This window comes from Plectropomus leopardus, chromosome 11 (genome assembly GCF_008729295.1).
Source record: "Plectropomus leopardus isolate mb chromosome 11, YSFRI_Pleo_2.0, whole genome shotgun sequence".
Classification (NCBI taxonomy): Eukaryota; Metazoa; Chordata; class Actinopteri; order Perciformes; family Serranidae; genus Plectropomus; species Plectropomus leopardus.
Window position 1 is genome coordinate 8281650 of NC_056473.1, and position 16290 is coordinate 8297939.

The window sequence follows — 16290 nt, forward strand, 5'->3', positions numbered from 1 at the left end:
ATTCCAGTCTTCAACTAATGTTATGTTTGACCTCCATAAATTATTATCATTAAGATGATATAAATACGAAGCTACAGTAAGACAAACTGAAGACCACAAATGTGAGGTTCACAAAAGATCTAAAAAAGAAACTCCCATGCTTGAAACAGACGTGCAAAGATAGAAACCAATGTGAACAGTAGCATGAGTTTCACTTAAAGCAGGCTTTAAGGAAATAGACCCATACTGAAAGACAGTTCCTGGTTTTAGTATGTTTTTAGGTTTTGTTGTACTTACTTTTGCACAATAAGATTATTTTATTGTTACTCAGTTAGATTGATATCAATCTTGAAAACAAAGCATTTTAACACAAATTTCTTATATTCCTAAACTTTCATTTTTCTTTAACAATAGCATTAAAAGTGACTGAACAATACTCTCTGTCCCCTGCCTTTCCAGTCTCTATGCAATAAAGTAGAAATAAAATAAAAATTATTGTATAAGGGTTAGAGGGCTATGACACTTAAGATAATCAAAAGCCCACAAGAAGGCACACAATATGAAGGAATGTAGGAATAAGTAGCCCTATTTGCTGGATAAACAATGTTTTGATATGCCTTGTTATCACAGCAAATTCTAAAACTCAGAAAAACAAAGACCAAGACCCTTTTTTTCACTTCCTGTCTTGTTGAATGCAGCCTGAAAGCCATCTGCTATTCCCTTATTAAGCGCAGTTTTGTTATGACAAAGTAGTAAAATCTGGTATATCAATAAGGCTCTCTGACGTTCCTGGATCTCTTCCTCCATTTATTGTTCTTCCTCAGTCACCTGTCAGGGTGAAATATAGATTTGTGAGTGCAAACACACAAAGTGAACCTATAACCAAGACATATGAAGACATCCATGAACGCCTTCTGAATGTGCACCATTTCTCTGATTATTCATCTGCACTTTTGATTAGCTTTGTATAGATTGTCATCATTATTATGAAAGCAGATGCAGAGTTGATCGGTCGACTCAAGAATGAGTTTGGACAATGCCCTGTTGTGTCAAACGTTGTTTTTGGCTTCCTCCTGGCTGGTGTGGAAAAGATGATGGAGGTGGCATTCGCTTGCTCTTGTAACCCCACATGGAACGGCATGTTTGTGATTCCATTTTTCTTAATCCCTGCAGTCACAGCTACTGTGCTAATGCCGATGATTCACGGATATAGCGGGTATAAAAATGTTTTGTGTGGCCTCTTTCATCCCATAGTGTGGCTGGCCCTGATGTTGCTCAATGGCCAATACATGGTCTGAGCAAAGACAGACCGGCCAGGCACATTTGTCACTGATAAAAAATCATATCTGAAATGGTGTACTCCCATCAACACAACCATTTCAGAAGAACTACTGAATCGCTCACACAGGTTTTATATCATGTCTCAAGTAAAAACAAAAGATGGCTTTTGTTTTTGCAAATATCAGAAACTGAACACCAGTTTCCCACAAAATATGGCTGTTTATATCACAGTGTCTGACTGAGTGGTGTCTGACTGAAATCTAGGGGTTCGGAAATGCTATACTCACAGTTTTGCTCCTGCTACTCATTGTATCATCGTATGTACAAGAAGAAGCAGCAGAGAAACTGGAGAAGAGGCCACTGATATGGCATCTATTCCTCTTAATTAATCGACAAAGGTCCAGACAGTAAAAGTGTGGAGGACACTGAGCACTGTTTTGTATTGTTGCATGAACATTAAAATGTCTCAGTGTGCAAACAGATCTATTGGTGAAATTCAGTGCTGCACTAGGCAAAAAGACAAAAGGAAACGCCCATGCTTGAAACGTGTGTAGAGATTGAAAACTAAAGTACAAGTGTAAAAGAGGAAGTAGTTGAAGGACTTTCACTTACTTCAAGCAGGCTTCAAGAAGAACATTTTTCTCAAGGTATTCTCAGGAAAACTCTTAAGGTAGGTAAAACTTTAATCCTAATATACATTTCATTAAGTCTAGGTTTTATATTACAATGTGTGCTTCTTTCCTAAGGGTATTTTATTGTTTCCAGATGACAACTCTTATTACTCCAGAAAATAAAACCTTTGTTTGATTATAGCATTAAAATGTGAAAAAGGGTAATATATTTCATTATTCAAAATGAAAAAAAAAGTTTTTAATAACAATGAAGGACAATTTTTACAAAATATTTTTAAATATTAAAAAAGAGCTGTGCTGTGTAATTTTGTGATGCAAAAACTGGTCCTGTTTGTAAGCTATTAAATAGGTGAACCTATGAACAAAAAATCAAACCAGTAAAACCAATGCATTAAAGGTCCAGTGTGTAGGATTTAGTGGCATCTAGCAATGAGGTTGCACAACTGAAACTTCTCCCAAGTTGGCGGCAGATGCAAAAATGCAAAAGACCCTATCTAGAGATAGTGTTTGATTTATCCACTCTGGGCCACTGTAGAAACAACATGGCAGACACAGCGGAAGAGGACCTGCTTCGTATGTAGATAGAAATGGCTCATTGTAAGATAATGAAACACAACAGTTCTTATTTTGAGGTGATTATAAACTAATGGATATTTCATTCCATTTCTGACAATATATGCCTGTAAATCCTACACACTCAACCTTTTCCTCTTTGATGTTTTCTCTCACTTTAAATCTGTATTTTTCTCTTTGTAGAATTCATTATGTCAGCCTTCATTGAGAAGTTCGTAGAAAGCAGTGTTACGACAAATTTGACAGCTTGCTTCATCCTGGCTCTTCTGGAGAAGATTATGGAGATGGAGTTTGCCTGTCCCTGTGATCCTAAATGGAACGCCTGGGTTACAGCTGGGTTTTTTGGAGTTCCTGCCATTCTGGTATTTCTCCTGGTTTTGTTGATCCATGTCAAGCGAGAAGAAAGTTCTTTAAAAACTTTGTCCAGCATTCTCCCGGCCTACTTATGGGTGGATTTTCTTTTTCTTAATGGTGAATACTTTGTTTGTGGAAACACAGACTGGCCTGGCAAATATGTTTCTGTTGATAAAAGTTATCTGAAGTGGTGTTCACCAACTAACACAACAAGGTTCTCCGAACTGCTGAACCAGTCGCATGACTTTTACATTTTGTCCCAGGTAAGAGAAATATACTTTTTTGTATCTGAAACTGATATGTAGGATGAGAGCTTTAGTATCATCTTTAACCTGACTGGTTACTTGACAGTGCTGATGAACATCTTGTCTAACTAATTTTTTTATTAATTGTTCACTCTTTAGAACATCGGAATCGTGATGCTCATCATTTTTGTCGCACTTGTCCTTGTGCTTGTCATAAAGGCGTACAAACAAAGCGGATGACACAGAAAACAATCACCGAAAGAGGAGGACCAGGAACGTTAAGTATAAAGGATGTTTAAGTATTTGAGTATTAGAAGAGCTTTGTTATGCACATTAGTGCATATTAACATGTTAATCCTTCAATCTTCAGTTTTTGCCCAATTTTTCTGTCTCTAGTATACACAACTCCAGTAGGATGATACTGTAATGATGCTACGTGTCTGTTGGATGTATAAGAAGGCAAGTGTTTGTTAATATGATGACAAAGTGATAATGAGTCAGGGATGTGTCTGTTGGCTACCTTGTTTTGGAGTTTGTCTATCCTCTAATGGCAAAACAATCAGCAGAAATACTCCTTCAGGAACAAACGATGTACTTGAAGAAAGTTATTTTACAAAGAAATACAAATGGAATGTGTATCATTTAAATATCTACTCAAATATGTCATAATTGTTGTGTTGTTCAAAAAGTCATTTATTTGTAAAACATTTCAGTAGTGCTTGGCATGTATTTTTTTTTGTTTGTTATTACTTTAGCTGTTACAACAAATAGACAAAAACTTACCATGGAATTGTAAAGGTAATGAATAATCATAATCAACAAAAATGTAAAGATAAAATTGATAAAACCTGTATTTCTCATCCATCATTTCAATGTCTTGAATGAAGCTAAATCCTTTCAATCTGTTTGTCTTTCATTATCTATGTTATTTCTATGTAAAATGGATATGACACTTTTGTGCATATTATATTATTGAAAAATATTGAAGAAAATAGAGAAATATAAACCGTATATTTGTATTAAAAGAAAAAAAAGATATGTATCTATAGACTATCTACACAATATACAATATATATGAATGCATCATAATACACTTTAATATATTAGGATAAAAGTACTGACATGCTATATACTAGAAAAATGTTAACATATTCTATGAACATAAATACTATTCATAATTGTGAAATTGTTAAATTTTTGGCTTCAAGTATGCAGTGAGGTGGAGTCTTCTATGGAAGACTTATAATGTCTAAAATTACAAACAAATCAAACATGGAACAACAATGTGTCACATGTATTTCCTTTTCATGCATTTGCTGTGTCATAATGAAATAAATAAACTTATGACAATTGATTACCTGTTTGTCTGTAATACCTGATGGAGTTGTTTCTACTTAATGCAGTATTTTATCTCTCAGCTTTTAGGAAATACATTTAGTTCCTTAACAATAAACCAAAGAGCACATTTTTTCTAAAAGCTCTAAATCATTATATCAAGATCATGTGGATTACTTGTTTATCCACATCCATAAGCCATAACTCATACATTTCTAATTTATGATCTATTAAGAAGTGAAACTGCCTGCTCTGTACGTCGGGGTGTTATCCTCTGACTTCTGTATGCTCACTGTGATGTCTTAAGCTCTTACGCCAACAACAACACTTTCTCATTTCTCTGTTGTTTCCCCTCTTTGGGGCGCCACACAACACAGCTTTGATACTGTTATTGTTGCAGTTCCATTTTCATTTTTTACAAGCCAATGCAACATACTTTCACATCATTTTAATTCACTGAAGTCTTTTATAAGATACTAACTTTGTTTTTCAGACATAGGTCATGCGCTAACCATTCATATTTATCCATTTATTGTAAAGAACATCTATCAAAGAGAGAGATGACTTTATAAGAGATGTAGATCCCTCCATTACAAAGAAAGGAGGAGCCACTTTATTGCTGCAGACAAAGATTATTTGTAATTTTTCCTGTGTCTGGGTTGTAATTATTTAAAAACGGGATCTTCTGCAGTCCCTGTCGCATTGTTGCCGACACATATGTGAATGTTTCAATCACTTTATACTGTCTGAAGTGAACTACAACATTTTAGTTAAGATGACGAAAACCGGTAAAGGAAAGAAGCAAGAAAAATGTCCCGGTGAGGACGACTCTGGCGACCACGGAGCCATGCTAACAGACGCATGTGAAGCTAACTCCAACGTAGCTAGCTCCCCGGCTCCTTCTACCATTGAAGACATCCTGACAGCCATAAAAACGCTGGACAGCAAGGTCGACATGGTTCGCTGAGCTCAACGGAGTCATCTCGGATTTTAAAGCTGCTCTAACCGAAGTAAGCGAGCGGGTGTCAAATACCGAGGCCGCCACCGAGTCACACGAGAGGCGACTAGAGGGGCTGGAGAAGCGATGTGACACATTAGCGTCTCAGTACAAGCAGCAGCAAGCCAAGCTAGATGATCTTGAAGCTCGCTCCCGCAGGCAGAATATTCGTATCGTCGGAATCAAGGAGAAGACAGAAAATGGCCAGCCTACAGAGTTTTTCTAAGCTGCTTCCTATACTGCTCGGAGAGGAGCATTTCAACCTCCCAATAGAAGTAGACCGGGCCCATCGCAGCTTAGCTCCGGCTACAGACGGCAAGGCGAGAGCCATCATCGGCAGGATACACTATTACCAGGTGAAAGAGCTCGTGCTGCGGCTCGCAAGAGAGAAAGCTCCTCTACGATATGATGGGCGCCCGGTGTACATCTTTCCGGATTTCACTTCAGCCACAATGAAGAAACGACAGGCATTCCAAGCTATCAGGGAGAAGTGCAGGGCTAAGTCGATCCGGTGTGGATTCCGGCATCCAGCACGGTTCATGGTCACGGTAAACAACAACACTGCCACGTTTACCACCCCGGCCGAAGCTGAAGAGTTCCTGAGCCGCGAGGCTGAGGGATGGGACGCTGCCGCCAGCGCTACTGTAAGCCGGGGGGCAGACTGATATCCTGGACACATTATATGATAAATGCTGCGGTACTAAAGGATGACGTAAGTTATGTTGTTTAACAAAGACTGCCAGTTCATAAGATATGCTCATGTTCAGTTTGCGTGAGGACTATTAAGTTTTATTGTTTTCTCAATACTTGTCTGTGAAGTGGGGTGCCTGTTCTCCCAAGGCTGGAGGAAGATGGATAGTTATACTGCTAGTCTGGACCACCAGCAGGTTCCCAAGTCTAGTTTTAACTTTAAGTTAGGGGTATGGAAGTACTACTCCTGTGTTCACACGGAAGGGTTTTGTGTTTGTTATGGGGTGATTACTCAGCAGCACATCTGTTTGTTTGAATTAATTGAATATGCCTTATCACAGTCATGGAAAATGTTTTCATTTTTATATATACAGTAGATACTCAGTATGTTAGCTGATTCTCATGGACGCAGCAATGGTAAAATTAAAATAACTAGCTGGAATGTAAGAGGGATGAACAGCCCACTGAAAAGGGGAAAGGTGTATGCTCATTTACGAGCACTTAAATCAGACATATATTTTCTCCAGGAGACACACATTAAAAAAAAACAGCAGAAAAAATACTATGTCCCTCATGGGCTTCTCAGGTCTATCAATCCAACTTCAGTACAAAATCTAGGGGCGTTGCAATTATGATAAGTAAAAATATACCATTTATCCATTCTCAAACAATTTCGGACCATAGGGGCAGGTATGTGATAGTTTTTGGGACTCTGAACTCCACGCCATTAATTCTAGTAAATGTTTACGGGCCCAATTTCGATGATGACCCAATTTTCTTTCAGAACCTTTACAATACCCTGCCAAATCTGTCAGATTCAAATGTAATCATGGGTGGGGATTTCAACTACGTCTTAGACCCTGTTCTCGATCGACAGCACTCCCACACTGCTGTATTTAGAAACACTGGCATGCTCAACAATCTTATGCAATCTTATAATTTGGTGGATATCTGGAGGCTTCTCCATCCCACCGTGAGGGATTTTTCTTATTTTTCCGCAGTACATAAATCCTATTCCAGGATTGACTACTTTTTGATTGATTCTAAGCTACTACAGTCAGTTGTTGACTGCACTTACCATAATATACTAATATCAGACCACGCTCCTGTTTCATTAAGTCTTGACTTGAACCACAAGAGAGGTGAATATAGCTGGCGTTTGAATAATGCACTATTAAAAGATGAAAATTTCTGTAAACTTATCTTTCTGATAAAATAGAACTGTATTTTAAGCAGCAACGATACGGGCGATGTAGATGATTCCACTCTGTGGGAGGCCATGAAGGCTGTCCTTAGAGGCCATATAATATCATATGAGGCAATAGAGAAAAAAAAATCAAAGGAAAGATTAACTGAAATCGATGATCAATTGACCAAATTGACCAAACTAGAATAAAAAACATACAAAACTGAGCGTAAACTAGAAGTACTTAATAAAATAACAGCTCTACGGTATGAATATAACTCTATAATGTCAAAAAATGCATCAAAATTACTAGTACAAGTCAGACAGAGATATTTTTTGAGCTTGGCGACAAGCCACACAAGCTATTAGCCGACCAGCTAAGGCAAATACAGGCTTCTAGAGCCATACATTGTATCAAATCCGAAAAAGGAACCTTGCATACTGACCCAGTGAAGATCAATGAATGTTTTGCAGATTTCTATGCTAATGTCTACAAGTCACAGGGCGGCCTAGACCTTCAAGCCTTTAATGCATTCTTTGAGAGTCTGGATTTACCTAAATTATCATTGGACTCAGCTGATATGTTAGACAGAGCCATCAATCTAGATGAGATTACCCAGGTTATCTCTTCCTTTCCAAATAACAAAGCACCTGGTCCAGATGGTTTTAATGTAGAGTTTTTCAAAAAATTTGGCTCTAAGGTGTCCCCGCTGCTCTTACGAATGTTCAATCACACAAAGTTATCCTCGGCTTTGCCGCCTACCTTATATAAAGCTAATATTTCACTAATTCCAAAGTCAGGCCGTGACCCTCAGATGGTATCATCATATCGCCCGATTTCGCTATTATCCATCGAAACCAAAATTCTTGGAAAAATTCTTGCCAATAGACTTAAAGAATGCATATGCTCCATCATACATCCAGATCAAACTGGCTTTATGCCCAGTCGACATATGTATTTTAATTTACGCCGCCTTTTCAATATACTATATGCCAAGCATTCAGGAGAGGCGGTTGTTATTTCACTGGATGCGCAATGCGCGTTTGATCAAGTAGAGTGGCCTTACATGATGTCTGTGCTCAAAAAATTTGGATTTGGACCCTCTTTCATGAAGTGGATTGAAATAATTTACTTACGACCGACTGCATCAGTTATTACAAATCAGAATATCTCCCCTCCATTTGCAGTTCACCGTGGGACCCGTCAAGGTTGCCCCCTCTCCCCCTTTTTGTTCGCAATTATCATCGAACCGCTCGCTGCAAGTATCAGACAGAGTCCTTTAATCTCCCCCATTAACATGTTTTAAAAACATCATCTTTCATTATATATGCCCGTCCTCCTGTACATTTCTCAGCCACAAGCATCAATACCTCCTCTCCTGACTCTCATTGATAAATTTGGTGGCCTCTCAGGATTTTCTATCAACTGGGAGAAAAGTGAACTTATGCCCGTCTCCGCAACAGTTAACAAGACATACTTGCAATCCATTCCATTTAAAAAATCCTACAAAACTTTTACATATTTAGGAGTGATTGTCACCAAAAATCCAAATGATCTCCTCCGGTTAAACTGGCAAAACAAAATTGAGCAAGTCAAAACTAATATCGAGTTTTGGAGAACCCTCCCGATATCTATGGTTGGGAGGATGAATGCAATCAAGATGATTGTATTGCCCCGCTTCCTCCACCTTTTCCAGTCCATTCCATGTTTTATTGCGCAATCATATTTCAAGCAGTTAGACTCGATTATTATACCTTTTGTTTGGAGTTATAAAACTGTTAGAATCTCTAAAAAACACCTATCAAAACCAAAGGATATGGGAGGTTTCGCTTTGCCGAATTTTAAGTTGTATTATTGGGCGGCACACTTATCTATTCTTGCATGGTGGAAGAAGGGCCCTCCCTCGGAGGCAGACATCTGCCCTGCATGGTTGTGTATAGAAAAATGCTTTGCAAAAAAACTTCACTATCTGCTCTTCTTAACAGCCCTACTACTGTTAAAAAGGAATGCTTTAACAGCAGTTTTGTAATTGGCAACACCATAAAAATCTGGAAGCAGATAAAACATTACATTAAGGCTCCAAAAATCTACCTGGACACCCCAATATGTGAAAATCATTCTTTTTTGCCAGGTCTGTCTGATAGTGTTTTTCTCCTCTGGAAGCGGAAAGGCATTTGCAATATAGGTGATTTATATATTCAAGGCATTTTTGCCTCATACCCACAACTTGTAGCTAAATATGACATTCCCAAAACTGGCCTTTTTCGATACTTTCAAATTTGAAATTTTGTCAGGACCCACTTATCTAACTTTGAAATTCTGGAAGAACATGAGGCAATAAATAAGTTTGACCTTGCTACTAAAGGGGCAGTCTCCTTCTTCTGGAAACCAGATTTTGCACAAGACAGCAAACATTAGGCAGGCATGGAAAGATGAACTGGGTGCAGAATTGAAAGATGATGTATGGGATCCATAACGGCTTTTGCTGCTCTGTGAACTACTTTGCCATACAGATTAAGACATACTGGTCAACATGCTAACAAATACATATGAGAAAAGGCTATGGAACATATTCATTAGAAGAAGGCTATCCTATTTTAATTGCAAAGAAGTTATTCTCCGGGCATGGAGGTCAGACTTTGCACCCTCGTATGACTTGTGGCTGGGAGAAATGGCAAATATGCTTCACCTGGAAAGACTGAGATTTCTGAATGAAGACAGGGGAGATATATTTAAAAAGATGTGGGATCCGGTGCTGCAACTACTTCAACGATAGGACTACTGTGTCCACCACTGTGAAACGCCTTGCTGTGCATATTCCTTATTTTACCATTCACCGTTCACTTTGCAGTTTTTCTTTAAAACATGTATGTTTAATTTGTTGTCATGACTGTGGTCTTTGTTACTTCTCTGTGTGATGAGCTGATCATGTTCGTGTTCTACTTGTTTATTGTTTACTTAGGGGTGGTGGGGGGGGGCCTTTTTGCTTTTTTTTTTTTTCTTTCTTTTCTCTTCTCTTTTTTCTCATATGTTTGTTCTGTGTTCTTTCTCATCATAAAAAGCAATTTAACAAGCTGATAATAAAGCCATAAACTTACTCACTCATGTTCATAAGCTCAAGTTCAGCTTTGTCAGCTTTGTAAAGAGCAAAAATCATGCTAACATGACTCAGGGTCTGGCTATTAAAATGTGTATCCCTGATTTCAGGTCACAAAAAATAAACATTTAGAGGTTTTAGTTTGAATAATGGAGTAATAATTAAATGTATTACCTTCATCAGAAATAAATGTAGAATGGGTCAGTGGAATGACTAACGCAACCATTTTAAATTTTGAACTGTGGCTCCCTCTTGTGGTCATTTTGCTGCAGTAACTTTCCCCAGCCACAGACTAAAAGTGAAGAGGCCCGTGGACATGAAATCTTAGCGTGTGTCCTAAAAACAAAACAGGTAACTATTTCTGTGCATTTTCAGTATTAACTCTAACCAGAGTTAATCTCGGTGCGTGTGCGTTTTGGGGCGCAGAATTTACAGAGACTCTTAAATTCACCAACATTTCACTGACTCTTTCAGCTGAAACTGAAACATTCATTCGAAAGCATCAATTTCATACGCATATTTAGTTTACTCAATAAAAAACATGGTCTAGACCTATTCCATATGAAAAGTGACCTCAGATGACTTTGTTGTGATTTTGCGCTACATATAGAATATATAAATATATGAATAAAATCCATTTGACTTTTCAGGGGGGTGGCGGGGGCACGATGGCGCCTGGCCTTGATGGTTTAAATAGTGAAATAAAACTGTCAAGACTAAAATAGATAGGAAAAAGATAAATCGTGGGGCTGTTAAACTCCTTGCCTACCCGCCAACGGGTCTCCACCATCTGCTTCGGTATCCGGCTTGTCCTCCACATTAGCATCAGGCCCAAAAAATAGGCTACGTCCTTCTCACTGCAGCATTCTGGCTCTTTTCCAGAGTGAAAAAAAAACTGAAATTGAGGAAATATTTTTCCGTATTTTAAGCTCACCCTGCTGCTGCTCCAGTGGTCCACCATTTTTTAAAATCCATTTTCTGCTATGAGGAGAATGATAGCCTATGTTAGGTCAGTTCTCAAGGTAACATGACTCATCGTCATCATCACAGGCACAGCAACAAAACAACCTTTAAAACTTTTGTTATAATGAAATAAAGTACCCACATGAATTTATTAATATTTCAACACAGGTACTAGCATAAAGTTAAGTATTTCTCTGATTTTAAAAAAAAGAAGAAGGAGTAAAGGCTGGATGTTACAGTTGGTGGGGTGTGGAGGCCCCCTAGAGGTCGGAGGCCCCAGGCACCGCCAAATCGTGGGTTAATGCCTGTTTGGCAACAAAGCAATAAAACTTTTTATTTTATTTTTTTTTAATGGTTGGATTAACTTCTTGGACTTCCCTTAATTAAAATTAATTAAAATATGAGTACCATGTCTTTGGTAGGCAACCAACCATTTCCATCACCAAAATCAACATTCATATTATAGGCCTAATTGTAAAAAACAAACAAACAAACGTCTTAATAGGACTCTTAAATTCACCAACATAACATTTCATTGATTCCTTCGTCATTAATCTCAATTTGTATGCATAAACTTCTTGTAATTTGTACATTTGTATCAATTTCGTATTACTGCTATATCTTAAAACTTTAATCAATGATACAATTTTTGTTTTATTTTATGACTTTTGTTATTTAATAGGGAAGGTATCTTCACAAGCCACTTTTGGCAACAAACCTCTCTGGCACAGTTCAAATTTTTCTTCTTCTTCCTCTTTTTTGAAATATACATTTATGTGCAGAAAAAACAAACTTTTCTAAACTTGTTTGGGGCTCCTGTGCAAAAAATTGGCTGTCAGGCCCGTGGCCTTTGGCCTAATTTGCCAAGCTGGCAATCCAGCAGTGGTTGAGTTTTAGATATTGATCAATAAAAACCTCTGGATGCATCCAGAGGCTTTCTAATGAGCCACCCATGAGTTATAAATGGAGATAAGATGTTATTGATTGGTTTTGGTCCAGATTCTCTGCAGACATTTTGACTTCTCAGTGAAAGAATAAGCACAGGTGGAATTAATAACATTAACCTTTCCAAGTTTCCCATTAAGTGAGCCAGACAACATCAGGGCCTCCTCTAAGTGGAATGCAGCCGTCACTAATGTTATTAAATACACCTACACCTGTGCTTTTCCTACTATGCGTGTCAAAATGTCTGCTTTGAATATGGCTTTTAACTGACAGCACTGGTAAAATTATTGCCATTGCATCCTGTCCAAGACCCTCTACGGATATAATGTTATACCTTAACAGAATTACAGTATCTGTGCATGACGCCTTAATAATTTGGGAGCCTTTGCTGTAGTAAACAAAGACTTCCATATTTAAAAGAATCTTGAAACACATGGAAAGTTTAAATACCAACGTCAGAGCTTCTCCTCCTCGTGCCGCCTCTGACCAATCAGAGAGCAGGCTGTGTGAGTTGACCCACCCTTCTTCTGCAGAGGAGCATTTCGGTGCCACGGCGAAATTTTAATACCGAAAGTGTCTCACGGCCCCTCCGCCGCTGAAATGGCTGCTGCGGCTTCAGAAGAAACACCCGCGCTGAGTGTCGGGAACGATGTACCGCCTGTCGAGACAGCGGAGAGCACCGGTGAGGAGAAAGAAAAGGCCCTCGCCGAGCCGGAAACAGAGGAGCCCCGCAGTGGCGTAGAACCGAAAATGGAAGAGGTGTACGCGGAGGCCGACGAGGAGAAACCCGCTGCAGCGGCAGACAAGGCCGCGAGCGAGGCGGTGACAGACGACAGTACGGTAACTGTGAACCAGGAGGCGGCGGCAGCCACTCCTGAAGAACCGGAGCAAAAGCCGGAGTCCCAGATAAACCCGGGAGAAGGTAACAATGAAACTACTAACGATACCGCGTTAAAAGAAGCCAAGGAGGACCTGGGAGAGGACAGCCGGTGTTCAGTGATAAACTGCGAGAAGAGTAAAACAGTTTGCGAAGATGGTGAGAAAGCCGGAGGAGGGGAGCTGGGCGACAAGAGGCGACCGAGTGTCGAGGTATCATCCTCGGATGGTGAACCGCTGAGCCGCATGGACTCGGAGGACAGGTTGGTTGTGGGAAATGAATGATCAGTGTTGAGCGGTGTTACAGAAACGTTAGCCACGAACAACAAGTCAGTATTAGCAACTCGTCTTTTAATGAATATACGATAACAACTTAGTTAGCTAACGTTAATTAGAGTGTTTGTTGTTAACAGGTCAAGCTTTAAAATGTACACCTTCATGTCACGAACCACAAATGTCAAATCAGCGTGTTAATTTCAATTTCAACGTGTCATATTTTCACATCAGCCAGTAACGTCAGACATGTTTCAAAACCTGTTCAGTTAGATATGCTCTGCTTGAATAATAATGTTTGTGCCTAATGTGGTTTTCCCTTGAAAAAGTTAACCACTATGATCAAAATGCCACTCCTCCTTCATTGATCCATAATCTTTTTGCAGGTGTATAAAAAGTATATACTATAGAAGAGTGCATTTCAAAAGTTTAACTGCTGGATGCAAGATGGCTCCTAACTCACTAAAAAGTCAATTATCAGCATGTTTATGGGAGAGTTTTCAGTTGTCTCAGTCACACTTGTGTAGCTTGCATGTGGGACCGTTAATGGCATCCAAATTAGTTGTAATGTCACAAAATCATAGTGCAGGTCAAGGTCTTGATTCTGTTCAATTAGATTTTACTCATATTGCCCAATATCTAAACTCCCAGTTTGCCTCAGAGGGCTTTACAACATTCAACACCCTCTGACCTTGGACCCTAAAATAAAAACAGCTGAAGTGATGAAAAATTGAAGAAACCTCTGAAAGCACAACCGAGGACAGATCCCTCTCCCAGGACGTACAGATATGCAACAATGTCTTGTGTAGAAACAGAGCAACAGTATTAAATTACAGAATAGACAATCCATATGACAGATTTCGAAGTAAACGCTCAGAAACTTCAGTAGATGAGTGGGAAGACAGCTTTCTCGTGTCATATTCTACACATGCATTATTCTGCACACTGAGGGTCAAACATCCAGGGTAAAAATTACATTTATTGAAAGGTATTTCTGCCAATCCCCTTCATAAAATGTGATTAAAGCATTGGTGTAAAAGTGTAAACAAGGAGCAGTCACTTGTTGAATGAGTGATGAGTTAACTATTGCCTACTAGCCCATTGATGATGTTGACAGCACAGCAAATTAATAATCTTGTGCTAGGGATATTGAATGCAGCACTGTAATGGATTTGGCATGAGTGATAAAAGTGGCATGCATGAAAAATCAGTTGCAGCCTGAAGGCTTTCACGCATAGTGACCATTTAATGTGGCTTGTAATATCTGCACCTGTTCTTCATGGCTGTTCAAAGCCTCATCTAAGCAATGAAGACGATGGCCTTGGCACACATGTTTTATAACAGTGGGACTGTATTCTTCCTTTTTCTTTTCTTGGTCTACTCACCTTCTCCTTCTCTGTAGTATCAGCAGCACCCTAATGGAGATGGAGAGCATAGTGTCGAGCGGGCGCTCCACCCCTGCTATGATGATCGGACAGAGCAGTGCCAGCTCCTCTGGGCCTAAGACAGTGGCTTACCCTTGCTGCTGGGACCTCTGTTCACAGTGCTTCAACTCAAGTCCTGATCTGGCTGAGCATATAAGAGGCATTCATGTGGATGGACAGAGGGGAGGGGTCAGTAGACTTAAAACTTTGTGTTGATCTCCTTTATTCTGTCTGAGAGGTAGTCGGGCAAGATAATGTCCCTTTTGGCTGTAGCTTAATATTAAGGGGTGCATAGTAGGTCACCTGGTAGAGCGGGTGCCCTTATTTACAAAGGCTATATTCTTGCCGCAGCGGGCGCAAGCTCCACTCCAACCTGCGGCCCTTCGCTGCATGTCATCGCCTCTCTCTCCCCCTTTCACGCTTAAGCTGTCCTGTCAAAATTAAAGGCATAAAAAGGCAAAAAAAGTCTTAAAATTGACAGTCCAGACACCCAAGACAGAGTAAAATGACTTGCTACAATTAGACTGCATACAACCGTTGAGTGTTAAAGAGTTGGTTCAAATTGCTTCGTTATCTTGAGATGACAAAATGATTACTCATGATTTCGAGATAACGGTTTTAAAAAAAAATAATAGCAAGCACAGCCATTGTCGGCTTCTGCAGCTGTGCTGATCATAATCAGAAACAGATTTATTGCCAAATATGTCTTTAGGGGATTTTGCCTAACAAAGTAAAAAAAAAAAGAAAAAAAAAGAAAACGTTAAAAAGTGCAGAATCATAGATACAAAATAGAAAATTACAATAAAAATATGTAATATATACCTCCTTTACAATGAAAAGAGTGGGGCAGTGTTTAAAACACAGAGGATGGAATGTGCAAAATATGGACTGAAGATTGTGCAATTGTTTGCAGTATGTCGAACATGTGCAATGCAAAAATGTCAATCAATGTAACATTGATTTAGGTTCACAGTCACATATTTACATTTTCTGTTTCTTGACATAAGAAATACCAGAAAACACTTGGACCCTTTCCACTTGAGGTTTCAACAAAATCCCCAGTGTCCAGGGAATGGAAGTTAGGAGTGGGATTTATATAATTTGAGAGATCTCTCTTTGTGTTTCTGTCCAACAGTCCCTCTCCAAACTGTCATGGAAATCAACCTCTGTTTTTACTCTGCCCCACTCTTTTTCTTTTTCTCCTTTTCCTCTTTTCATGTTTGTGTCTCAGGTGTTTGTGTGTCTGTGGAAGGGCTGTAAGGTATATAACACACCATCCACCAGTCAAAGTTGGCTCCAGAGACACATGTTGACCCACAGTGGAGACAAGCCCTTCAAGGTAAAACAAACACTCTAACGAGGATACAATATATATCTGCAGCTCTTTCCCCAGTTTGTGATCATCAGTGATATGATACTGATCAATATTTATAGCATAA

The 16290-nt window shown here is 39.1% G+C and overlaps 1 protein-coding gene and 1 long non-coding RNA gene across 3 annotated transcripts in view; both read left to right on the forward strand.

Annotated features, from left to right (window-relative positions):
• The first annotated feature begins 1844 nt into the window (after window positions 1–1844).
• Window positions 1845–3777, forward strand: LOC121950773. The gene is made up of 3 exons (XR_006106341.1): window positions 1845–1930; window positions 2649–3082; window positions 3224–3777. It is a non-coding gene; the product is annotated as an uncharacterized LOC121950773 (long non-coding RNA).
• Window positions 3778–12808: 9031 nt separating this feature from the next.
• Window positions 12809–16290, forward strand: part of LOC121949926 (zinc finger protein AEBP2-like) — a 34911-nt gene continuing 31429 nt past the window's right edge. For both annotated transcript variants that reach the window (XM_042495791.1, XM_042495792.1), the window contains exons 1-3: window positions 12809–13417; window positions 14830–15040; window positions 16083–16190. In XM_042495791.1, coding sequence (XP_042351725.1) covers window positions 12879–13417; window positions 14830–15040; window positions 16083–16190 — 858 coding nt within the window. In that variant the 5' untranslated portion in view covers window positions 12809–12878. The remainder of the gene's footprint in view (window positions 13418–14829; window positions 15041–16082; window positions 16191–16290) is intronic.